Genomic DNA, 12,053 nt, shown 5'->3' on the forward strand with positions numbered 1-12,053 from the left:
TTCTTCTAAAATGGTTATTTTATCAAGCTCCTATGTTTATGTTCAGTTATTTTACAAACCCAATTCCATAAAAGTTGGGACACTGTACAAATTGTTAGTAAAAAAGGAATGGAATAATTTACAAATCTCATAAACTTATATTTTATTCACAATAGAATATAGATAACATATCAAATGTTGAAAGTGAGACATTTTGAAATGTCATGCCAATTATTGGCTCATTTTGGATTTCATGAGCGCTACACATTCCAAAAAAGTTGGGACAGGTAGCAATAAGAGGCCGGAAAAGTTCAATGTACATATAAGGAACAGCTGGAGGACCAATTTGCAACTTATTAGGTCAATTGGCAGCATGATTGGGTATAAAAAGAGCCTCTCAGAGTGGCAGTGTCTCTCAGAAGTCAAGATGGGCAGAGGATCACCAATTCCCCCAATGCTGCGGCGAAAAATAGTGGAGCAATATCAGAAAGGAGTTTCTCAGAGAAAAATTGCAAAGAGTTTGAAGTTATCATCATCTACAGTGCATAATATCATCCAAAGATTCAGAGAATCTGGAACAATCTCTGTGCGTAAGGGTCAAGGCCGGAAAACCATACTGGATGCCCGTGATCTTAGACGGCACTGCATCACATACAGGAATGCTACTGTAATGGAAATCACAACATGGGCTCAGGAATACTTCCAGAAAACATTGTCGGTGAACACAATCCACCGTGCCATTCGCCGTTGCCGGCTAAAACTCTATAGGTCAAAAAAGAAGCCATATCTAAACATGATCCAGAAGCGCAGGCGTTTTCTCTGGGCCAAGGCTCATTTAAAATGGACTGTGGCAAAGTGGAAAACTGTTCTGTGGTCAGACGAATCAAAATTTGAAGTTCTTTTTGGAAAACTGGGACGCCATGTCATCCGGACTGAAGAGGACAAGGACAACCCAAGTTGTTATCAGCGCTCGGTTCAGAAGCCTGCATCTCTGATGGTATGGGGTTGCATGAGTGCGTGTGGCATGGGCAGCTTACACATCTGGAAAGGCACCATCAATGCTGAAAGGTATATCCAAGTTCTAGAACAACATATGCTCCCATCCAGACGTCGTCTCTTTCAGGGAAGACCTTGCATTTTCCAACATGACAATGGCAGACCACATACTGCATCAATTACAACATCATGGCTGCGTAGAAGGATCCGGGTACTGAAATGGCCAGCCTGCAGTCCAGATCTTTCACCCATAGAAAACATTTGGCACATCATAACGAGGAAGATGCGACAAAGAAGACCTAAGACAGTTGAGCAACTAGAAGCCTGTATTAGACAAGAATGGGACAACATTCCTATTCCTAAACTTGAGCAACTTGTCTCCTCAGTCCCCAGGTGTTTGCAGACTGTTATAAAAAGAAGAGGGGATGCCACACAGTGGTAAACATGGCCTTGTCCCAACTTTTTTGAGATGTTGATGCCATGAAATTTAAAATCAACTTATTTTTCCCTTAAAATGATACATTTTCTCAGTTTAAACATTTTATATGTCATCTATGTTGTATTCTGAATAAAATATTGAAATTTGAAACTTCCACATTGCAATCTGTTTTTATTCACAATTTGTACAGTGTCCCAACTTTTTTGGAATTGGGTTTGTACGCGAAAACTGCGTATCATATGCACGCCAAACACATGCGACTGATATGCACGCCAAAGTCCATTTTTGCGTATCAATTCCACAAGTTTAAATTTTTATTTGGCGTACTATTTATATGAATTTTCATGAGACTGAGCTCAAATATCCCGTTTGGAACGTACCGTGGATTCCTCTTTCTGGCAAATTCTCTCGTTAGAAACAACAAAGTGCAAATGTGTATACGAATCTGTAAGACATCGATTTCATAGTGAAAACAGCTTCAGTGATTTTAATGGAAGTTTCTGAGAGTGCTTGAACTAGCAGTGAAAATGTTCTTTGATAATGTAAATGTTCTTTGCTCTCTTTCTGTACAATGAAAGTGTTATGATTAGTAGCCTAACTTGCAATGTTTTTATTCACATTAACTTTCACTGTTAAATTCACATTAAATATAAACTCAGTCATATTAAAAATGTTATGGCATGACATCCATATCTGTTAATTAAGTAAACAGACAGGTTTTTATGCATAGTTAATAGATTACATTATTAGGTTACTTTGACCATCCATTGTCCGATTCCAGAACGAATGATTTTAGCGAGTCGTTTCATCTTAAAACATAGGTCAACCAATGTGTTCTGACTCCCGGAACAACGGCGGACTGCAAACGCATCCTATATCAAAACACAATGAACCTGTGCTGCTGCAATGCACATGCACTGCTAACGAAGCATGGGTGAAACAAGCGACAGAGCTAGATCTCATCTCGTAATTACTAATTACAGTAATTATTAGGCCCTACGATGGCGTGAACTCAGGATCACTAATCAAATACACCTGAACAAGTTAATCAGGGTCTGATTAGGCCAGGGGCAGGTGAGTTCAGGGCCGTGCAGAGACCTTTGGAGGGGCAGGTGCTCAAAGTATAAAAGGGCCACATGGAACACGGCTTTTAATAGGGCTGTGCTATTGCCCCCTAAAATGATTACTGAGCCCCCCTAACATTTTGCGATTAGTTCACGAATTCGTGATCGCCTCAGTCCCCTTTAAATTTCATATGAAAATGGCGGCAGCCTTCGATCGGCTCCTCCCCGTCTTTCAGCGCGTTCTTTTTCAATCCGCAGACCGCGGCGGCGCAGAGCGAGAAACCGAGGACAAGGTGTGTGTTTATCAATAGATTGTTATAATATCTGCATCTGTGCTGTTCTTTGTCATAAATACAGTTTACAAAATATCAATCGATTCCCCATCTACTGTAGCCTAAGATTTCGCTGCGTTCACCCCTCATCACGCCACAGGTTTCCTCCAGTGAAAATTAATGTTTGTACTTTATAAAACAATGTTGCCATTTTAATTTGAATGTGCGTATGTGTATATATATATATGTATTTTTTTTTATATATACCCTCATTGGGGGCTGAGCCCCTCTAAAATGAAAATCCTGGAATCGCCCCTGAACTGAATTATTATTATTATTATTATTATTGAGTTTACAGGGTATGGTGGTTTTGCTGTTGTAAACACTACTGTTGCTGTTGTATAAAAAAAAATTTTTTGGTCTTATTTAAAATAGAATTCTATTCTATCCTGTTCTGAATTTATTCATTTTTTTTTAATGATAATAAAAACAGGATTGATAAGTATAATTTGGAGGATGAGAAAATCAGTAGTGTTGTAATATATTTATAGTTTTTTAAAATAAATACTGTAATAATAATAGTTCAAAGTATGAATCATTTTTAGTCAGATAACGTAAAACCCTTCGACGCACTTTAAACTTTTCCCAATCAAACAGCAAGAAAGAAAGAGAACAGGCACCTTTGTTTATAGGCTGCTGTACGTTAGCTGCATTTTTTATATTTTATGAATATTTAATTTTAATAAAATGTAAATTCATCCCCTGCACTTTATTCGGGCTGGTGTGTTCACCTAGAGGTTTCTAGATTTAAATTCAAAAAGACAGTATCAATAGTTTATGCATGACCTGACGTTTTATTCATATCCAAAATTAAGAGATGTGAACATCAGGCGCTGAACACTCTCATGCAGTGCATGTTTCTTTCATACTCAACCCAGAGGGTGCTCTCCTGCAGAAAGTCTAAAACAGACTCATAGAAGTAATAACTTATGATGTGCACGAAATCCGGCTATAACTGTAGCTGAGCTGAATAAAAAGCAGAAACGTTTTTACTGATGAAACGTGAAGAGTAAACACACAATTGCAAAAATATATGGTTTGTGTGTTTTTCTATTAATGTCCAGATAATAAATAAATTATATGAATAATGCTGGCAGCAGAAATCACAACAAAACGAAATGTTATAATTTCATAAGTAAACAATTTAATAAAGCAATTGAAAACAAGTTAATTAATGTGACAACTAAAAACTAATAAAATTAATGCCGCGATTTCAATATTCATAAGGATTCATTTTTAGGTGTCGTCAATACGTCAGTTTTGTACGTTAAAATGCTGAAAATACGTCAGTTTCGTACGTTTAGAGGCTGAAAATACGTAAGTATTGTACATTTTAGAGCCTGTAAAAACGTAAGTAAATGTACGTTTTATAGAACCACATTTTACGTAAAATACATACGAATTATCATGAGATCACGTTGGAATAATGCAGTACTGATCGATTGACATATTTAGTATAGAAATTATAAAATATATTTCCTGCCTTATTCTGTGATAAAAATTAGAAATGTGTTCGTAGTAGCCTTTATAAACCAATAATAAAATTGTCATTAGGAAAATATTGAACAAAAATATTATGGCCCTTTGCTGCAGCTAACATTACTTCCACAGGCTACACACAGCAATATAAACAACAGTTGTACATGCTCTCTTCAAGAAGTTCTTGTAAAATTATAATAATTTAATAATATAAGAAAACAAGCACACCGCTCCACTGAGAACTCCACTCACCGGCAGTCGTGGACGTTATTGAAAGCATGAGGGAGGGATCATCCTGGATGAGATCATCAGGTGAAAGGTCATCATGTGGATCATTTTATTGGGCAGGCCTTCACAAAAGGGCGTTTAATTACAAAAAAAAAATTGCCTTGACAAAAGGGCACTTTGGGCATCCCCCGCTGCACGTTCCTGCACACCACTGACAGTAACAGTTAATATCTTGTATAAAGTCTGTTTGCTGCTGATGATTTTTACTGTATAGAGTCTAGAGTCTGTGGTTTTGCATATGCAGTTTTACAGTTGATTAGTTCATCTTATGGTTACGTCATAAAGCGTATGCAGATTAATAAGCAATCAGTAAATACTTGTTTTTACTTTGACTTGTCTTGGAGCTGTAACTACTAGTGGAATGAAAATAAAAATATCATGCTCTGTCTTGCGTGCGTAAGATGTGAGTAAGAGTAAGAAGACTCCCGGGAAAAACCTGAGTGTTGAACAGCTGCCCATCGCCGTCTCAGATTTTGGAGACACACCGGCACAAGAATCAGTACTTTTCAGGTTAAAAAGTATAACAGAACGGTTTAACATGTTACTTTTAAAAGTAATATTTTTATTTCTAAAATGCTTGATAAACGAGTTTAAATGCATGCAATATTGAAAATTATGCTGTATTCAATTTGTCTTATATTTTTGTACATGGGCGATTTCGCTTAATACATTTTCACCTTTTGCTTATTACTGTTGCCTCTAGTAGCTCTGTGAGTGTGTGTGCATTTGCGTTTTTAATTTCCAATTTATTTTTGGTTCATTTTAAGCCAGCAATAGTAATTTTCAAACAACCCAGCGTGTTGGGTCAAACATTTAACACACACCAGCTGGGTTTGTCCATATTTGACCCAGTGCTGGGTTGCCAAAATAACCCAAATTTGGTTGTTTTTAAGCATTTTTAGATCATTTTTAACAACTTATGGAAGTGATTCTTCTTAGGCAATATATGTTAAAGACAGCATGTTCCTAGGAGACGTTGATATTCTTAAACCCAGTTGTACTAATAAATATAGGAATATTATAACAGATGATACAGGCCAAAAGCTTATTGTGGACCAGTGTATATTGGAATAAAGCTTGGTGTGTTTGGGGAAATATACTGTTTAAATAAAGTAAAAGAGGCTATATTTAAAATGTTACATGGTATATGCAGTTAAAAGTGTGTTAGAGAGATTAAATATGGATATTGATTATTCCAGTGATTTTTTTATTTTATTTTTTTTGCTCAATGGAAAAGGAGTCCATATATTTTGTAATTGTGTCTGCACAATGATTTTTTTTGGGTGGATATGGAAAATGTAATTAGAAGGAAAACAAATATTACAAATTATATTAAAAATTGTCTTTGATCTTCCAAGCTGTTTAATGGCAGTCAGCGGGTGTTGCAGTTCATCAGTCCAAAAGAAGGGAAATAAAGCACATCCATCCATAATAAAAAGGGCCTCACACGGCTGTGGGGGGTAAACAAAGGCCTCCTGTAGCGAATCGGTGCGTTTTTGTAAGATAAATATCCATATTCAAAATGTAAAAATCCCTTTAATCTAGCTTGCGCCAACAGTTGTATACAGAAGCAGCTCTGTGAGGATGGCGTAAGATGTCGGCGCTGCGCATGTGCCGATGAGTCTCATGAAAACCAGCGTTTGTTTACAGGAGCAAAGGAAGCAAAGGTTCCTTACTTTAGCAAAGGAAAACCAGTCTCCTCTTGGCTTATATCGAAATCCTCCGACATTCTTCTTTACAAATCCTCGTTTTGTACTTCTAATCCGTGACCGTTGTTTTGTTTTGACTTGTGCTTCCGCGTTCGTCACTTCTGAGCGGCGCAACACCGTCATCCTACGTCATCTGCCCGGAGCTGCTTCTGTGTACAACAGTCAACGCAACTAGATTAAATTGATTATTACGTTTTAAATATGGTTATTTTTCTTACAAAAACACATTGATTCGCTACAGGAGGCCTTTGTTCACCCCCCACAGCCGTGTGAGGCCCTTTTCATTATGGATGATGTGCTTTATTTCACTTCTTTTGCACTGATGAACTGCAACACCTGCTGACTGCCATTAAACCGCTTGGAAGAACAAAGACAATTTTTAATATAACTCCAACTGGATTCATCTGAAAGAAGAAAGTCATATACACATAGGATGTCTTGAGGGTGAGTAATTCATGGGCTAATTTTCATTTTTGGGTGAACTAACCCTTTAATACAAAATAACTTACATTTCAAGTTTTGTTAGCTAATAAATGTATCCAGGCTGAACAACCACCATGTAGAACAGGGTCGGACTGGGACAAAATTTCACTCATCCAGGCCATCCCATACACCCACAACCAATTCTGAAACAATGGACAACACTATTTTTTTGTGTGGCCATCACATAAAAAAAGTTAAAATAATTAGGCTGGGCCTGTGCAAAATAACTATATTTTCTAAATTGCCTAAATGTCAAAATTAGTACAACAATAACTACACCATGACAATTTATTATGGAAAAATACTAGTATTGAACATGTTGCATTATCATGAGTCATATTTTTCCCTTATGAAAATTAACTATGACTTTATTATAGTAAAAGTATAGTAACCATATTTTTTGTGGATTGATTGCCATTTGTATAACCACGGTTTTACAAAAACATTGCATGGTTAAACTATAGTTAGTGTAGGAAAACATAATTTGTTAACTTAGTAACCATGGTTTTATAACCATGGCTAATTTTCATAAGGGTTATCTGCCCTAGCGCCCTCTAAACCTATTATAAAACAATGTGAATAGTTGTCAGCAAAATGACTACTGAAACTTTACAACAGATAATAATGATGTCCTTTAGCATACAGTTAAGGGGGGGGGGGGGTACTATGCATGTGAGGTAATTTGTGCATTTACTGCTGAATCACTCACACTCTTTGTGAAATTACATCTCACAGAACGATTTAAAATGACTTAACTGCTCTAATAATCTGTTTGGATTCAACCTACATGCTATAGTGCAAAAATATTTGCCAGAATTTCCCACATTATAAACACGAAACCTGCAGGAATGTGCAGAATAATGCGCAATACCCGCACCGAAATGCAGGCCCAGCTTAACTAAGTAAGCAAAAACAAAATTACAGTAGCATGTTTACAGATGAAACTGCCTGCACTTGAAGTCCTGAACAGATCAGTAGTTTTGCCTCTCTGCTTCTCCATTCTCGAGACTCTGTGATCAAAACCTTTTGGCGGAGGCGCGGCGCGCACGAGAATCAGTGAATCAATCAGACTAAGCGATTCATGATTAATTAGAGATTTATTTTCGAATGGTGAAAATACAGATTAAAACTAAAGTAACGAGCCTGGTTCGAAAATGTAAGAAGTAGAAAGTACAGATATTTGTGTAAAAATTAAAGGAGTGAAAGTAAAAAGTTGTCAGAAAAATAAATAGTGAAGTAAAGTACTGATACCAGAAAAATCTACTTAAAAGCACAACATGCAACTTTTCGCCGCCAGAGGGAGCGTATTCAAAATAAAACAAAAAATAAAGGCGTAGTTTGATGACGCCGTGACTGAATGTGGAATCATGGGAGTTGTCGTCTTCATCCCCACAGCCGATGCAATCCGACGGGACTCGGGCAGAAATTATGTTCATGGATGAGCTAATGATTTATTAACGTAGTAGAAAGAAGCAGGGTGAGGCTAAAGCCTTTTAAAGCCTTAAAGCCGTCGAAGCGAAACGAGGCCGCTGAACGAGCGTGACTCACGGCTCGAAAGCAGCGGAGCTTTTATTATGCCTTCTGCTCTTTCCGGTCGTGCGTATGTGGGAGGAAAAAGCAGCACTGTTTTATCATACTAGATACGTTTGAAAGTTCTGTTATAATGCTACTCTGTGAGGTCGTCACCTGTCTAATAAAACGCTTAACATATTAAAGCTTCTTTGGTGTTTCCATATTTTCTACAGAACAAAACCAGAAATTGAGGGGTTATGACGGTATTGGCAGGCGACACTATGGACACGGCCCATGTCACTAGTTAAAATTGCTTATTCCTCTGGATTCAAAGGGGTCATATGATGCTGCTAAAAATAACATTATTTTGTGTATTTGGTGTAATGAAATGTGTTTATGCGGTTTAAAGTAAAAAAAACATTATTTTCCACATACTGTACATTATTGTTTCTCCTCTATGCCCCGCCTTTCTGAAACGCGTTGATTTTTACAAAGCTCATCGGTCTGAAAAGTGAGGTGTGCTGTAACGTGTCCTCTTTTGGAAGACCAAACAAAGTAGTTTTGCTTTCACAGCGAAAAACACGGCGGCCTAGAGTGAGTGGAAGCCTCACTCTATCCCGGCCTTAGCGTGCGCTGAGGCCGGGATAGAGTGAGCTGAGGCCGGGCTAGAGTGAGCAGAGTCAGCGGGGGCGAGAACAGCGCGCCTGGCGAATTCGACAAAGGAGCGGCAACCACATGTGACGACCCCGGGCTGGACACCGCTTCATCCACGGTGAAAGCCGATCCGGCGATCCACAGCACTAAGTTGATGTATTCCCTCAGCGACCAGCACAGATCAGCTCCAGGCATGATGAAGCGGATATCGTCCTCGTTTGGAAGACCAAACAAAGTAGTTTCGCTTTCACAACGAAGCACACAGCATCTTCACGACATGACGGCAGCGGCAACAATACTACAGTGAGAATAAAAGTTACGCCTTCTTTCTTTGCATGAACATTTGGGCGGTGTTATGCAAATATTTTCACATAGTGAGGTAGATATGTGGGGGCGTGTTAGAACGAGCCATTTTAGGTAGGCGTGGTTAACTGTTAACTTTTATAAAGAATATCTCTTTGGATTTGAGACTTTAGTCTTTGCAACTTTATAGATCTTCTTTATGCACCAAGAGCTTGTAACACTCCAAAGAGAAAGGACAAATTTAAATCGCATCATATGACCCCTTTAAACATTCTTCGAAACATTTGGGATAATGTAAATACACAAGTCAGCAAAATATATAACACTGTTCAAGTGGTTTTTGGATATTTTTATTAAAAAATCTTACATATTGTGCCTTTAAGTACAGTAACGAAGTATTTACTTCTCATCTCTGGCCGTTATATTAGGCCACCATAATTATTATGACATGGCGTGAATGCAGCATTCAGCTCATCCAACCCCAATCAAACACACCTGAACAAGCTAATCAAGACCTTCCAGTCAGATTACTAGAAAACTACAGACAGATGAGTTTGATCAGGGTTGGAGTTGACCTGGGGGGTATTCCAAAAAGCAGGTTATGTGACATACCTGGGTATGTTTGAGGATAAGCGAGCGGATAACCTCAGCTTTTGGTTCCAAAATTGGAGGCTACTTTCAGAGTATGTAAGTAACCATAGTAACTTGCTCTCTGAAGATAACCTGCTCCGGAGCAGGTTATGTTGTGTATTCTCTCCACCCACTGTATATATATATATATATATATATATATATATATATATATATATATGTATGATATGTTAATGATGACGCGCTAATATAAGTAATAAATAAAGTAATATATTATTCTAATATGGTTATTATATTTATTTTATTAGCATATATAACAGTTATCTGTATAAATTATAAAACACTATGACAAGGTAATGTTTAATTTATTATATTATATATATATTTATTTATTACATTTTATATTATCATCTCACGCATGGATCGGCATTTTCTATAATGTCTAAATTCTAAATCAAAATACATATCTGATATGACTTAATATATAATTAACATAAAACAAATAATATAATTCATATTCTCAAGGATTAAACATTAAACGGAAAAAAATTTAAATGATTGCACAACCATCAATTAGGTGGCGATATGCACTAAGCATGTAAACAACCAATGAACAAAAGAAGAAGATAGAAACAGCATGGCAAGCTTTTTCTTAGCGTCCATTTCCATAGCGACTCGTCGATTCGTCGCTCTGTTGAGAATGTCTTGAGGCTTACTTAACCAGGAACATACTCTGAGTTGAATGAACTTACTCCCGGACGCATTTTTTGGAACCACATACCTCGAGTAAGCAAGGTTAGGGGTTAATCAACCGAAAGTTCAGGGTTTAGCTGACGTTAAGTTAACCGTGCTCTCTGGAATACACCCCTGATCTCCTTGGATCTTTAAAACCCCATTTTACAGAGGTTGATATTGCAGCAACACGTTTATTCATTTTAGTTTTGTGCGCTTCGCTGTTCGCTCCTGACACACCAATTCAGCGCATTTTCCAGCAGAGATCGTTGTGAGATCGTAGGTCGGGAGGATGACAGCTCGAGTATATTTCTCATTGATTGCTGTTTTATCGTGTCTGTTCAGATACTTGAGCATAACAGATGCTACTCGAACCGTGCACAGGTGAGAAGATCTGTTGACCATTACAGCGCCTGAAGAAATGCAGAAATAAGTGACTCTAAGTCTTTGAAAGTAATTAACAGTTTAGGAATGAGTAGTAGGTTTCAAAACGCTTTTGATTTGAAGCAGATAAATATGTACAATTTGTATTAAGGTTTGAGACTTATTGCTAAACTCCTGATTTACAAATGCAGGAACCGCGCTCCCTGGCCTCCCCTAATGATCCTTTTGTTTAAGCAATAAAATGTTACAAAACTTTTTAATTTAAGTGAATGGAAATGTTCAGCATTCAGTGATGGTTTCTGTCATGTGTCTGTATAACAGCAAAGCCAGGACAGTGTCCACCCCAATCATCTGGAAGAAGATCGTGTATCAGTTCCTGTAAGAGTGACTCTAACTGTCCCAACAATGAGAAGTGCTGCAGCAATGGATGTGGACGTTACTGTACGGCTCCATATACAGGTATCCGTGTTGTATTGTTTTTGTCTAATAATAATAATAATACATTTTGCCTTTTGTTGTTCTCTTCTAAAGTAGGTTTGAATTTATCCCTTAGGATAGTTTTAAACCCAATGATTTAAAAAAAATAAAGAGGAAAATACTTTGAGTATAATTTACTCTGTAGGTAAAACTTGCTATTCATGCTTTGAGTGTTTCGTGCTGTATATTGAAGTGGTATACTGTCTATATGCACAAACTAAAGCTGACTATCTGTGTCTACGCTGTGAAGCCGGGTCAATGTCCCAAATCGAAGAACATTCCACTGTGTGCTGAAAGCTGTTTCCATGATGGCCACTGTCCTGCCACACAGAAATGTTGCGCAACCACCAGTGGCCAAGCATGTAGTGAACCACGTGGCCAGGGAGGTGGTCAGGGGAGGGGTCAGGGAAGCGGAAGTGGTCAGGGGCGCGGTCATGGTCATGGTCAGTGGAGTGGTCAGGGAAGCGGGAGTGGTCAGGGGAATAGTCAGGAAAACGGCCAGGGGAGTGGTCAGGGAAGCGGTTATGGTCAGGGGAGTGGAAGTGGACAGGGGAGAGGTCAGGGAAGCGGAAGTGGTCAGGGGAGTGGTCAGGGAACTTGATCAGGGGAGTGGTCAGGAAAACGGCCAGGG

The 12,053-nt window shown here is 38.1% G+C and overlaps 1 protein-coding gene across 1 annotated transcript in view; it reads left to right on the forward strand.

Moving 5' to 3' along the window:
• The first annotated feature begins 10,706 nt into the window (after positions 1 to 10,706).
• Positions 10,707 to 12,053, forward strand: part of LOC107590310 (WAP four-disulfide core domain protein 8-like) — a 6,838-nt gene continuing 5,491 nt past the window's right edge. The window contains exons 1-4 of the mRNA XM_016279018.1: positions 10,707 to 10,938; positions 11,264 to 11,404; positions 11,668 to 11,895; positions 11,980 to 12,009. Of these exons, the coding sequence (XP_016134504.1) occupies positions 10,854 to 10,938; positions 11,264 to 11,404; positions 11,668 to 11,895; positions 11,980 to 12,009 (484 nt within the window). The 5' untranslated portion in view covers positions 10,707 to 10,853. The remainder of the gene's footprint in view (positions 10,939 to 11,263; positions 11,405 to 11,667; positions 11,896 to 11,979; positions 12,010 to 12,053) is intronic.

The sequence above is a fragment of the Sinocyclocheilus grahami genome, unplaced genomic scaffold (assembly GCF_001515645.1).
Source record: "Sinocyclocheilus grahami isolate Dianchi unplaced genomic scaffold, SAMN03320097.WGS_v1.1 scaffold126.1, whole genome shotgun sequence".
In the NCBI taxonomy this organism is placed as follows: domain Eukaryota; kingdom Metazoa; phylum Chordata; class Actinopteri; order Cypriniformes; family Cyprinidae; genus Sinocyclocheilus; species Sinocyclocheilus grahami.